The 14,196-nt window shown below is 31.0% G+C and overlaps 2 protein-coding genes across 5 annotated transcripts; one reads left to right on the top strand and one right to left on the bottom strand.

Moving 5' to 3' along the window:
* The first annotated feature begins 198 nt into the window (after nt 1-198).
* LOC119838418 (origin recognition complex subunit 2) lies at nt 199-5,269 on the top strand. 2 transcript variants are annotated; one of them, XM_038364364.1, is made up of 8 exons: nt 199-563; nt 660-833; nt 955-1,158; nt 1,762-1,850; nt 2,565-2,717; nt 3,375-3,909; nt 4,337-4,570; nt 5,052-5,269. In XM_038364364.1, the coding sequence occupies exons 1-8, from the start codon at nt 515-517 to the stop codon at nt 5,246-5,248; spliced, it is 1,635 nt and encodes a 544-aa protein (XP_038220292.1). In that variant the 5' UTR covers nt 199-514; the 3' UTR covers nt 5,249-5,269. The 2 variants fall into 2 exon arrangements, with proteins under 2 accessions (XP_038220292.1, XP_038220293.1); XM_038364365.1 differs by having other exon boundaries at nt 663-833.
* Nucleotides 5,270-5,288: 19 nt separating this feature from the next.
* On the bottom strand, nt 5,289-12,110 carry LOC119838419 (acidic leucine-rich nuclear phosphoprotein 32 family member A). Of its 3 annotated transcripts, XM_038364369.1 has the most exons (7): nt 11,791-12,110; nt 9,711-10,087; nt 9,225-9,310; nt 8,478-8,618; nt 8,006-8,068; nt 7,238-7,366; nt 5,289-6,786 (listed from the first exon to the last, which is right to left on the bottom strand). In XM_038364369.1, exons 1-7 carry the CDS (start codon nt 11,836-11,838, stop codon nt 6,704-6,706), a joined length of 927 nt encoding a protein of 308 aa, XP_038220297.1. In that variant the 5' UTR covers nt 11,839-12,110; the 3' UTR covers nt 5,289-6,703. The 3 variants fall into 3 exon arrangements, with proteins under 3 accessions (XP_038220297.1, XP_038220296.1, XP_038220295.1); XM_038364368.1 differs by lacking the exon at nt 8,478-8,618 and having other exon boundaries at nt 7,238-7,363; nt 11,791-12,092; XM_038364367.1 differs by lacking the exon at nt 8,478-8,618 and having other exon boundaries at nt 11,791-12,070.
* Nucleotides 12,111-14,196: the final 2,086 nt, after the last annotated feature.

Genomic DNA, 14,196 nt, shown 5'->3' on the forward strand with positions numbered 1-14,196 from the left:
AACTTCACAGAAATTCAGCTTGTTGGGACTTTATGTAACTTCACCCTCATTTTTTGGTCTAAATTGACCGGACTACTATGAATGGTGAAACTCTAAAATTCATCATTACTTTAAACGAACGTTATCTACATAAAGATATTTTATATTATCTATCTTAAAAGTCACTGTCACTGTCATCAATATTTTAAGTGAGCAATTTCTGCTTTGAAGTTTGAACTATGAAGTTTGTTTTGGCGCGTGTAAATTAATATTTATTTATTTTGCTAAAGTTTGCTAGATTGCCCACTGGTTTCGTCCACGTTGTAAATGACGTTATAATATAGTCTTAAGTCTATACATATCTTCCTAAAGAAAGGACTACAACTACAACATAATTTATTTTTTAAATTCAAACAAAAAGCGCGTGAGAGAAATAATCTGTTCAGCTTTATATTATCAAATACATTTATTTTTGTACTAATAAATGATTATTAATAAGTGTGTGTCGCTTTAAAACCAAATTACAATTACAATAATGTCTAAGCATTTAAAGTTAAACTTTGGTTTTGCAAAGGATGACGATGGTTTGTTTATCATATTTTACGAAACCACATGTTATTTTGTATTTGACTTGTGTGATGAATTTTCTTTATAATGTTTTTCATTTTTCATATTTAAAGCAGAAAATAAGGAAGAAAATGTACTTAGCACTCCTAGAAGAGCCACCAGGCATAGAAATACACCAAAAAGGTACAGCGAATTTTTCGCAAAGTCCCCGGTAAAACGACAAACTGTTAATGATATAAGCTCAGATGAAGAATTTCTTGTTGAAGCTCCAGTACAAAAATCTAAAGGTTAGTTTTTACTCATCATTATATAAACAAATCTTTTTTTTATTCAATTGGAAATCAACAGGAAAATAGTGAATAAAGGAAAATTAAAAATACCTGATAACCACAAATTATTCTTTTTCAGCTCTTTTTGGTAATGATGATGTAGAAGGTCAAGACATGTACAAATTTCAATCCCGATATTCAAGACTTGGTCTCCAAAACAAAGTGAAGTCAGCTATTGGAAACTCTCCTTCAATAAGCAGTCCTCTGAAAACTCCAAGGAAAAGTATAAACCTGAATAAAGTTGAAGCTACACCAAAGCAAGTAGTTAGCTTGTTCAAGAAAAGTAAGGGAATTTATCAAATTCAAATCAAATTGTTTATTAAATCAAACACTTAACCTATCCTTATAGCTAAGTACATCACTGTAGAATTATGTTTTTGTTATAAAATTAATAGCCAATATTAGGTCAAAATTGTTCCAATTGCAAGGACAGGACTCCTATGAGAGTTTATGCAATCATCAACCATATTGGCATACTGTGTTTTCTGAGATTCTTGGACATATAGTAACACTTAACTGATATGTTTACAATGTGTGCATGTAGTCAAAGGAAAAGAAAGCCAGTCCTATGGGATTACACCATAGTTCCTGTTCTTGTGGGATAAAAACTACAATCCTTCTTGGGTTTTACACTATCTCTGTACTAAATTTTAACTAAATCAGTATAGTGGTCTAGGTGTGAAGAAGATGGTCGCAGAAATATTCTAACCAGCTCCCGTGGCCCCTTCACTAAAGCAGTTTCCCGGATCACAGTAGGGTTTTAATCAATAGGAATCAAACATACAATGGAAACATGAGTGAACCATGAGTAAACCATAATAATTTAATTAATATACAAAATAAATGTTTACATAAAATATTAAACACATTTTTATCTGAATCTCAGGAATAATCCAAGAAGTAGATTCTGAAAGTGGAGAAAGTGATTTTTCCGGCAGTAGCAGTGATTTTGTACCAGATAAGAGTGATGAAGAGGCAAGTATACATTTAGTTATAACTTACTAGCTGTGCCCCGCGGTTTCACCCGCGTAAGTCCGTATCCCGTAGGAATATCGGAATAAAAAGTTGCCTATATGTTATTACAGTTATCCAGCTGTCTACGTACCAAATTTCATTGCAATTGGTTCAGTAGTTTTTACGTGAAAGAGTAACAAACATCCATACATCCATACTTACAAACTTTCGCATTTATAATATTAATAGGATTGTATCCCAATAAACAAGAGAGTAGCCAAATTTGTACTCATTATTTACACTTATTTGTTATTGTAACATCTTGCAAACTAAAATTGATTAAAATCCTAATTCACAATGTTTCATCGAGCTAAAATTAAGAATGCATAATTCTCAAGGTAATTATTTTATTGCTTCTTTAATTTTAGAGGCATTTAAATTTAGGGCATTAGGTATTTTATTATAAAACTAGATATTTGACAAGTTTCATTTGCATTTTATGATATTGAGTACCACCCTGTTCTGAATTACTTGATTTTTTTTCTTATTATAGACATTTTTATATACCATACATATTTTTCTATGAAACATCATTCAAATATGAATATGACAGGATAATATGAGTTAACATAACATAAAACATCATAATTGCTTGCATGCTTAATTTACTTTTTTGAATTATTTAAGATACAATGTAATCCTTATTTTTTTGAGTCTATATTTTATACTTTCCAGAGTGAAGCTTCATCAAACTCCGAGTCAGAAGTTGAAGAACAGCCTCAACAAATATCAAAGCCAGTTCGGAACAGAGGCAACAGAATGAAACAAAAAGATTCAGAATATATTGTTACACCAGATAATTATTTCATGATGCATTCAAGTAAAAAGGTTTGTTTTGTTTGTGTTATGGCTATATTTTGTTATTTGTTTCCATTAAAACTACTAGATAAATATTTAACATTCTTGCAAACTCTTCAGAAAAAATCCTTGAGTGGTTTAGGCTACTATTTGTTCAGTGGTATCGGTGTGAAGAAGAGAGTTACTTTCGCGTTTAAAATTATATAGTAGAGATTGTAATTTATAATTTAATTCAATAAGAAATACAAATAAACCGAAAATTTTAGCTAGAATGAGAATGATATTTGATACAGAGATAGTTTCACACCCGAAAATGGACATATTATATATATATATATATTTTAAGTCCTTGTGTTGGCAATGGAGCTGGTAGGTCGCCTGATGGTAAGCGCTAACACCACCCATGAACATTTGGAGTGGCGTAAAGGATTGGGAAGGCTAAGGAAAAGGATATGAACTTCCGGCTCCCCCACCCAACGAACGAAAACAGCAGTATGCAGCAGTATATATCACGCCGGTTTTCTGTGGGGGTGTGGTACTTCCCCGGTGTGATCTGGCCCAATTCGTGCCGAAGCGTGCTCGACTACCACATACAAATAAATATCTAATATATATGAATAACAAAATATAAATATCTAATAAAAATTTATTAGTATAATATTATTAATGAGTATTTATTTCTTTCAGATAACCACATCAGATCACACTTTATCAAGATTAAAGAACATGAATTTGAACGATAACATAAAAGACATAGATGTGCACATATCGGACGAACATCAAACTCGCATAAAAGACTTGATGAAAAGCTACGACTATTTATATGACCGATGGCTGTATGTGCTCAGCGAAAATTTCAACATTATTCTCTATGGAATAGGATCAAAACGCTCCATACTACACAAATTTCAACAAGAGAAACTGCATAACACACCCTGTATCGTTATAAACGGATTTTTCCCAAGTCTCACCATCAAAAATGTTTTAGAGGCGATTGTCGTTGATCTTCTTGGCAATACTCATGTACCATCAAATATTAGTGACGTCATACAAATAATTGATAGCCAATTACATGAAAATGAGACTGATTTATTTTTAATTATACACAATATTGATGGAACCATGTTACGGAATAGCAAAGCGCAGTCAGTTCTTGCTGGTATCTCGCAATTGAAAAATGTGCATACGATCGCAACTATCGATCATATAAATGCTCCATTGTGTAAGTATGTGGATATTTTTTAAACTACTAACTAAGTCTTACAAGCTGACCTGATAAACACTGTTTTACTTTTCACTATCCCCTACTTATATCTCTATGTACAATAATTAGTTTGGTACTCTGAGGCCTACTAAATGACTAAAAAATTACATCTAAATTATATATTTGTTGATATCTTTCGGAGGAGTAATAAACTCTGTGACGGTTTGTGGTTTTGTTGAGGGAATCGAGCACGCTTTGGCATGCCTATATTTTATTCCAGTTGTCCAGCTGTCTACGTACCAAATTTCACTGCAATCGATTCAGTAGTATTTGCGTGAAAGAGCAACAAACGCACACACATCCTTACATCTTATGATTGCTTTGCCACCAAGTACATGATAAAAAAGTAGCAATAATAGAATATTAAAACTTGCATTTATTCCAGTATGGGATCACTCTAAGCTCAGTAAGTTCAACTTCACGTGGTGGGATGTCACAACATTCCTACCATACACAGAAGAGACTTCATTTGAAAACTCTCTCATGACCCAGAGAAGTGGTGCATTACAGTTATCTTCTTTGAAAAGTGTCTATCAGTCCCTCACAACTAACGCTAGAGGTATATTCAATATTATCATTGAATATCAGCTCGAAAACCAGAAGCAGACCCACTACCAAGGTACACAATTTACTAACTACCTACCTATATGAAGTTTTATTAATTTAGTCATAACATAGGCTCTTTATTGATTAAAATGATGAAATCGTTATATTTTGAAAGCTAGTTCAAGTTGGACTATGAAATATCAAGTAAGTAAATCTTATTTGATATTGATATATTATACTGTAATGACGGTATAAGTGTTTCGTGATGAAATCTTATCTGTACTAATATTATAAAGTTGAAAAGTTTGTTTGTTTGTTTGAAAGCACAAATCTCAGGAACTACTGGTCTGATTTGAAAAATTCTTTCAGTGTCAGATAGCCCATTTATTGAGGAAGGCTATATATGTACCACGGGCGAAGCCGGGGCGGACCGCTACTTATTGAATAAATGTTTTAGTTTTGAATATTCAGTTTTTTGCAATGGTCCTTGGTCGTGTCTTAGAAATATAGAACACTGTTAGGTATATTTAATGCAAACTAATTATTTTTTACAGGCCTTGCATTCAAGGATTTGTACTCAAAGTCAAGGGAACAGTTCTTAGTGAGTTCTGAATTGGCACTTAGAGCTCAACTTACAGAATTCTTGGATCACAAACTTGTGAAAATTAAACGAACACTGGACGGCAGCGAGAACTTAGTTATTCCTATAGAGAGTACTTTATTGCAACAGTTTTTGGAACAAAATCAATGAAGAAATAAAAGAAATGCATGTATGAATAAAACAATCAATATCGTATTTATCTTTTATTTTACAATCCCAGAAATAAAGTCTTAATAGGATTATATAATATATATCAACAGGCCAAGTTGTAAATTACTTAAACTTAATGACTTACATAATACAATAAAATTATTAACTAAAATTCTCTTCAACATATCTGGCACTTTCACCATGATGCATCAACCAAACATTTCATAAATTATCATTGATATTATACATACGTGCATAAATTGCTCTTTTAAGATTTAAAAAATAGTGTAGAAAAATATTCTCTGAACTCATCAGATGTTCGACAATTTAGTCTAAATATGATTTTATTTTTTATTATCTACGCCCGTTGGTGTCTATGTAAAACTGATGAGCATCGTTATCATTAGTGAGATTACAAATTTACTGGTACACAAACTCCATTTCAATATGGGTTTCGTATCATCATGTTGTTTGCCTAAAATTTCATTTTATACATCATTATCGTATTTTGTATAAAAGAAACTTACATTATTTTGGTTTGCCAATATACTAGGTAATTGACAAAATTTATTTTGTATTATAAGAGACATTTTTCTCGTAATAGAATCAACAAAAAATAAACCAACAAATTCACTAGAATTTTACAACTTTACAGAAAATGGGAATATTTTTTCATAGAAACAATATATTTTTGTATGATCACAAAGTCTACTGAATATACAGGCGGAAATCCCCACATTGGAATTTAGTATATAAAGGAATGAGGGCACATAAATTTTTTATTTATCCAAGTTTATTTACTTAATAATTCTAAGTTTAACATTTAAATTGTAGATTTTGAGAGCTATTTACTTCTAAATTCATGCACTTTCATTTCAATGATTAGACTAAAATTAAGCATGTCAATAGAATAAAAAAATTATTACATAAACAATTCAATCGAAACATCAACTTGTCGGACAACAAACTCCAAATGTTACACAACAGACATCACATGATTTATGATGATATAATATTCCATCAAACTGTTCAAAATTCACTCGGGTAACAAGACAAGGGTTGCCTCATTAGATGGAACAATCTCACGAATGACAACTACAGGTGATATTAAATGTACCGTGTTCGACCTCTGCCGACGTACGGGCGAAAAAGCGTGACCTGAACATTTATTTCGGTTTTCCACAATTATCCATATATATAATTCAAAGAGAATAATGTTTTGTGCATTATACAACGTTTAGATTTTATTCATGTTAAACACAATCAAATTTCTAATAGCTTTTTACGGCATAAAATAAAAAAAATCAAAGTAGGTTTAAACACATATAATAACAAAACAATAGCCACGCTCACAGACCGCCCGCAATCGGCTAAAGGAATGGTTTATTGTCCGATGCATCGGAGCTCTGTACACTTACGAACTAGTAAGATGACTCCGCTTAAGGCAACAAACAATCAATTCTCGTCCTCATCTTCGTGTTTTCGCTTTTTACCCCGAGTACTCTCCTCGGGGATACCGTGTTCGTTCTCGTCACCACCTGTTTAATAAAAGTCAGAATTAAATATTTATTCAGTAGCTGCTATATTGAAGAGATTTAAAAATCCTACATTCTCTGCATTTGTTCAGTTGAAGTATCAGTCAGTTATGACTCAAAGAGTGTCAAATAGACTATCAGTAGTTACATATTAATTAACCAATAAAAATATTTTTATTCAATTGTAGCCCTATAACTGGGTACACATGCTACAGTTCGATAATTGTATTGGAAGAAAAACTTTGAAATAACTTAACAATGAATCTAATTAATGATTTCACAATCATATTTAAGTAAGGATTATAACTAATACATTGAACTCTAATTTTTTTTCTAATATCTCTTGAAAAAACATTAAACTTCATTTTTAATTATTTTCAAAGCAATTAAAACATTTTGTTCACATCATACTACTTTTAAGAAACACAACCAACATCATAATTCAACAATATACCTTGTGCTTTGGAGTTGGGTTCTTTGTCAGCATCATTCTCACCATCTTCATCGGCTTCATCATCATAATCATCTTCCTCTTCTTCTACGTCGGAACCCTCGTACACTGAACTCGCGGAACTCTCCTCTTCTGAGACATAAATAATATAATTAATTATGTAACTAATAGCTAACAATGTTGTGTGGTAACAGTCACAGTAACGGTAATGCATGATATTTATTATCAAGAAATACTCATGCTTTTTTTTGTATGTATGTTTGTAAGTTTTCACAAAAAAACTACTGGACTAATTGAATAAAAATTCTGTCACCTTTAAAAAATTGTATCTTCACTGAGTGATATAGACTATTTATGTATCACAAAAAGGTCCCTATGGGGAATGATATATATCTTCAGCTTTATATTAATACAACATATATGTGCAGTTTATTTCAATGCACTAATCTCGAATGTATGTGATCCCTAAATGCTATAGGCTCTATATTATGTAACACACATAAAGCCAGGGCGCACCGTTAATTGTGTAATAAATTCAAAAATTTAATAAAGTACGATTTTATGTTAAGAATGGTTTGGTTCAATTTATTGAAAAGTCGAGCCTCTACCTGACGGTACTTAGAGGGCTCACACCTTGCACATACAGAAATGATCATTAAATAGGAAATTTAAATGTCTCATCATAAATGTCCTGCAATGTGCATAAGAATTCTTATTCTCAACTTTATGTATGTAATTTTTACAAACAAATAAATATAAAAGTAAAAATACCCAAATTAGCATTGTAGACTGCACTAAGAGAAAGATCATCATCTTCCTCATCAACATCTGAACCTGCAACAATTATAATATATACTTTTTAATTTTGAATAAATACATATAACTTATCTTTTAATCGCTATTATTTTAAAGGATTTAGCTTAACTATTTAGGTATAATGTGTTGTTGAATCAAACACATAAATATAGGCAAATAGTACTATTATTATGTATCTGAAGATATTCAAAATCGCTAATAATATGCAAGCTCGCACTAATAAATCGAATGGACCAATTATTAAACACATTTCTATACATTTTGACTTGATGCAATAAATTTTGCAAGGAACTACTATGCACAACTGTAACTCAATTAGTATGAACAAACTTGGTAACGGTAGCAACTTCACAGAGTCAAGCAGTAAAGGTTTGCTGGCTTAACATTTTTGACATAAGCATCACAAAACAATCAGTATGATGCTTACTTTTCAAAAGATAGCCCATATGAAATAGGAGACCGTAAACAGTGTACAGTGATATAAGCAAAGAAGACTTCTTATCTGCCGGCCTCATTGCTAATGTATCATCGTCATCTATTACAAGTGGGCTGAGATCAATATCGAGATCTGTAATTCAGTAGAAACAGTGAATGTGCGTAGTAAACTGACCTTTTTATACCTTTATATATGATAAATAAGGTATAGGCAAATACCATAGAAGCCCAGTAATTATAGTAAGTAAAGAATTATTTATCAAATGGGGAAAGAAGGTAGAAACAAGAAAATGGAAAGGAAAGTTGTAATTAATTTTGTTTATTAGAAACTTAGGCAATGATTTATATTGCAGAATTCTTACAATGAGACAGTTAAAATTGAAAGGCCATGGTACTATTACCACACCAAGTATGTGTAAAATCTTAATATTTTCCTAAACAATTAGAGCTTTTTGATATGTTGAGGTGGGGTCTTTATAAAAAACTTATGTATATTAGTGTAAGTAATAACAATCCATTGAATATGTGTTAATAAAGAGTGGGCAAATCAATAAAAACTTTGATATGCAATTAAAGAAAGATGCAGCCTATTTTGTGCATTATAAAAATTGTTCCAGACATTAAACTAACTTTGGAATTAGCAAAGAGCTCAGAATTGTAATCAGAGTATGGTAATTTGTCCACTCTATATTATGATTTTCTGTCATGAAATGTGTTATAAAGTTGAATGAATACAAACCTTCTTCTTCACTATCATTATTTCCATTCATCTCATCTTCTTCCTCCACATCACTGTCCTCCGCCTCTACATCATCTTTGTCAAATCTGAAAGATACATTATTGATGTTGAATTCTTTTAACTATACAGTATATGATCTTATTGGAAATCAAACTGTTTTTGCTTAAGCGACACAGATATTTCCCATTGATTATTGAACATTTCACTTCATCACTATATAAATAACCACATAAAGTTACTAATTTATTTTCATTTATTTTATTGTCCAATGTTACTAAGTGTTCAACACATAAAATTTTACTTCTAATTGAATAAAATAATTTCAAAAATTTTCATTTTATAATGTATATCTGTTTTTACCATGTTTTTATCAAAAAGAGGGTAGGGTTGAACAAATTCTTTAAATATCATTTTTGTATCAAGATGATGAATGTAAGAAGAGATCTGTGTATATAACCACTATAGTATTGCATGATTAAATCTTACCCATCTAAATATTTCAGGGATGGATGCAGTGCGAACACCTTACTTCTATAGTCCTCAATATTGGTGACATCATTATTGAAGAGATCAAGATTTTTCAGGTTCTCAAACTCCTCCAGTGGTTGAAGTGTCTCCAAATCCTTAATCTTGTTTCCAGAAAGATTGAGATGTGTCAATTTTTTGCAACCATTGAGAAAATTGAGGCCATTCGATATTCTGTTGTCTGATAGCTCTAGTTTTCTCAGCTTGGGCAATGTAGGGAAACCTTTGAGGGTTGTAAGACCTGCATTATTGAGACTGAGCACCTCCAGATTTATATATTCGTCTGTAAGTCCAACGATGTTTGTGCTCCTGCAGTTGTCCAAATTCAGTTCTTTTATCTGGAAAAAAGACAAAAAAAATTAAAGTAATGTATGTTAATTAAAAAGTGTTAAATTTACGAATTATATCCTTCTAACCTTTCTTTATGTCAAAACTATATACTATATCAAAATTGGTTCAGCCGTTTTGGCGCAAAACCGAAATAAATACATGTAGGCTTTCTATAAAGACAATAATTATCAGAAGGAAACATTTTTCTTACTCAGAAAATTAAATACATTATTAGTTATTTATAGCAGTAAAATGATATAAAATTATTGAATATAAGGAACAATTATTAAAATGTATACAACATGTGTAATCTATACCACACCATAGAGTTATGATTTTGTTTTCTATATTTATAATGTTTATTATTATATACAAAAGCTTTGTAATAGGAGCTATACATTATCGTACGTATATTCTAGTGGGTTACGTATATGACTTGTGAAGTATGCAATTTAAATTATATGTAGTTATTAAAATTACACGTATTTTTATAAAGTACTTATGGATTGCTTTGAGGTATAATAGAGCATTTCAAGAAAAATAGTACTGTGACTGGCTTGTTAGTAAATTCGTCACATAAGTTAGCAAAACGTCAAAATGGTGCAAGTTGTCAGAGGTCTCGAGTGTCGTAGTTTGTAAAATGCGACAAATGAGTGATTTTATAGGAATTTCTACATAGTAACATAAACTGGATGTGTTTTTGTAACAAATTCCAACTTATTATTACAAATTCGTGTTGTAGTTGAGTAGAATATGAGATGTTTTTCATCTTGCAATGGCGGATGACACGAATCATCACAAGACGCAATAAATATGGCCGCTATATTGGTAAGGCGTGCGACAATAAAAAGAAAGATTTCATAATACATAGGTAACTTGTAAAATGAAGTTAAAATATAGATTTTTTGTTGTTATCTAAATAATGCCATTTACTGTTCCTTATTTTGATGACAATTCTAAAATAAGTTTCATATTTCTCGTGAATTACTAAGAGTGAAAGGGCGCGAAATTATGTCGAGTAGTATCGCAGTTCCAGTATTATAACTTTAAAACCACACAGAAAGTATTCTATTGCACTGATGTTTTCTTATAAGATCATGTAAAATAATAAATTAATTGGTTATTGTAACGTGCATTGTGCTATGTGTTATCAATTCATTGATAGGTCCAATAACTTAGTTAAATGGAGACTTGACGTCAAACCAATGTCCCTTATATTAGCATTGTAATATGAAATTACAATATACTCATTAGGTATAACGTTTCCTTAAAGCCTTTCAAAATGATTGATTGTAGTGTTGAGCATGATATTTGTATAAAAACGTATTTATGATTTTTTATAGGGTTCTAACACTTAACCTCAAATACATCTACGAAACAACGCAAAAGTGGTGATAACATATCTGTAATACATACTAAAAATATGTATCGTTTAAATTAAAAATAATTAGCAATCACATTGTATTATACCGTAAAAAATGAGTTTTATTGTAACGTGGATACAAGCGGACGTAACACAGCAACACGGATGGCTATAAACAAGTACGCCACATCTTCTAATGAAAACTACATTCTTAATTACAATGATCTTATAATAATAATTGTCGAAATAGAATTAATTGGTGTTAAATTAGGAGTGTGGGACATATGTGACTAACGAAATATGTATCGACAAAACATTCCAATATAAAGATGCATAGATTCCATTTACCTGCGAAGGGCTCCTTCCTCGTAGTTCCAAAGCGACTCTCTTTTCCATCTTCTTAAATTTCCGTGATTATCACTACAAATAACTATGAAACTTCTTAAATGTGCACAAGAAATAAATCACGAAGCTTGCTTGGGTTTCAAAACAGAAGGAACCTATAGATACACATTACACTCGAGTGACGTTGAACAGCAGGCGCCGTCTAGCGGCGATTTTTGTGGACCGGAAGCGTTCCTTTTGTTAAAGTCTATTCAAAATATTTAAACCATTTTATTTTATTTAATCTTCTCTATAAAGATAAACTAAAATATATCACTAAAAATAAAATTAATCTCATTTCTCATGAATTCTTAATATATAAAATTTATTTCATGAAAGAAAGCTGTTTTGACACAAATAACGTCATGTTGGCAGTGTTGAATTTCTCTTAGGTTGGTATTATATTGTAAAGGCGGGCTTTCTAAAAAATGTTCTAAAATTGTGAGTTAGGTGCGTTGCATGTCCAATCGTAACATAAATTTTGTGTTTCGAGGCAATAATAAAAAAATGATTGAGTTAGATTATATTAGAATTAGTGTTTCATTGATAGTGACGTAATTACTTAATTAATTACGATTAAAAATAAAAACATTACGTTAATTTTATAAATAAGTTCGATTGTACATAATGTATTTTATAGATATTCTAAATTTATTTTATTTTATGAAACATAAAATATGTTTGATTTTTAGAAATGTGATTATATATTGTGATATTATGTACATATTACAATTCTAACGTAATATATTGTATTTAGAGTTATTTATTATTATTATTGTTATTTGTTACGTTCCCACATATTTAAAAGTTAAATGTTTGATTTTGCCATAATATAGAATAATTAAAAACGAAGTGTGTTTTATTTTGTTCACTATGATTCTAAAAAAAAAAAATGCAATAGCTAATAGCTACGATATTTGAATATTATTTGTTTGGCACATCAAAAAGGATTTTTTGCTTTCTTTGTTAAACTTAAACCCAAGAACTAGACAATCGATTTTAAAATATCTTTTAGAAACCTACTTCTACAAGTACATCTAAGGCTTTTTTGCTTCAAGTCAGGCGACGGCGGACAAGTGGCTATTTATTGGTTTATATTTTTATGTACCTATAGCGTATTATTTAATGCAGTTATTGCACGATTTGAAATTACAGATAAGTTTGTAACATGACCAGGAAACAAAGAAAATTAAAAGTTTAGAATTTTTCAAATTTAAATTCTCTATTCTAATCCACTCGGAATGCAATTGCAAATTTTTAAATTGTAACATTAAAAAAATATCATCAAAATATATCGTTCAGCACGTTGTAGCGTTGTGTTCAGTGAAATTAATTATTCTGAAGCTGGCCTTATGAAGACAATATGAATGTGGGAGACGAGCACGCTTCGGTACGATTTGGGCCGCCGTTTCGTACCGGAGAAGGTACAACATCAAGGGTCGGCGTGAAATAGCAACTGTGTTTTGTTCGGTAAGTGGGGTTCCGAGGGCTTGTATGCTTTTGTGTATTCTTCCCAGTCCTTTCCTATCCTTTCTCATTATCAACCTTCTATGCAAAGATGTAAGGCAAATGGCCTTACGCCTATGCAAATGTTTATGGTCATTGGTAGTGCTTACCATTAGGCCTGCAACTCGCTTGCCGATTATGGAAAAAAGAAATGAAATGATAATGAAACCGTTTATTACCTCTTCATCCAGAGTAATTAGAATTCATGTAATTTGGTCCCATTTTAGAATCTGGAGCGATATCTTCCCTTCTTGGACGTCGGTGACCTTTTTTGTAGTTAATAATTCGTATTTCGTAATAAATAAACTCAACCTTACCTAACCCATCATATCGAATACCCATTTTACGCAAACTACGCAAATTACGCAAAAGCTATATTACTTATGTATTTTTCTGTGGTATGTTAATGACTTTTAATGACAGCAATGTGACATGAATCATTCAATATTTTATAGTCAGTATTTTATTATACTATTTTTTAAATTTTTACCCTAATGATACCCCGAAGATCATTTTGTATTGTGCGTTACTTATATTGCATCCTTGTTGTGCTTGTTATTCTTTTAGTTATACATCTTAAACAGCAACAATCATTTAAGAAAGTATTGTTTACTGAAGTTCCCGACTCGGCAAAAGCATACATTCTATTTGAGGAAGAGAAAGCAGTGGATTTAAATATATCAACTCTACGAATGTTAATTAAGCATCGAAATGAAGAGGAGCATATTCGTAATATAGATATATTTGGAAAAATTACATCCAACACAAATATAATAGTCATACGAGTACACAAGTTTTCAGAAAATCTGAAATTGCTGTTGGCTTCATTGAGTACCGTTAAGGGTATTCAGGATGTGTTAATAA

Source organism: Zerene cesonia, unplaced genomic scaffold (genome assembly GCF_012273895.1).
Source record: "Zerene cesonia ecotype Mississippi unplaced genomic scaffold, Zerene_cesonia_1.1 Zces_u002, whole genome shotgun sequence".
Taxonomy (NCBI): Eukaryota; Metazoa; Arthropoda; class Insecta; order Lepidoptera; family Pieridae; genus Zerene; species Zerene cesonia.

What these genes read in the sequence shown, in the direction of transcription:
- LOC119838419 (XM_038364369.1), bottom strand. Translation starts at nt 11,838, where the DNA reads ATGGAAAAGAGAGTCGCTTTGGAACTACGAGGAAGGAGCCCTTCGCAG. An exon ending in GAGGAAGGAGCCCTTCGCAG is followed by an intron (nt 10,088 to 11,790) that starts GTAAATGGAATC and finishes TCTTTTTTCCAG; the next exon opens with ATAAAAGAACTGAATTTGGA. An exon ending in ACCCAACTCCAAAGCACAAG is followed by an intron (nt 6,787 to 7,237) that starts GTATATTGTTGA and finishes TTTATTAAACAG; the next exon opens with GTGGTGACGAGAACGAACAC.
- LOC119838418 (XM_038364364.1), top strand. Translation starts at nt 515, where the DNA reads ATGTCTAAGCATTTAAAGTTAAACTTTGGTTTTGCAAAGGATGACGAT. An exon ending in TCATATAAATGCTCCATTGT is followed by an intron (nt 3,910 to 4,336) that starts GTAAGTATGTGG and finishes CATTTATTCCAG; the next exon opens with TATGGGATCACTCTAAGCTC. An exon ending in GAAGCAGACCCACTACCAAG is followed by an intron (nt 4,571 to 5,051) that starts GTACACAATTTA and finishes TATTTTTTACAG; the next exon opens with GCCTTGCATTCAAGGATTTG.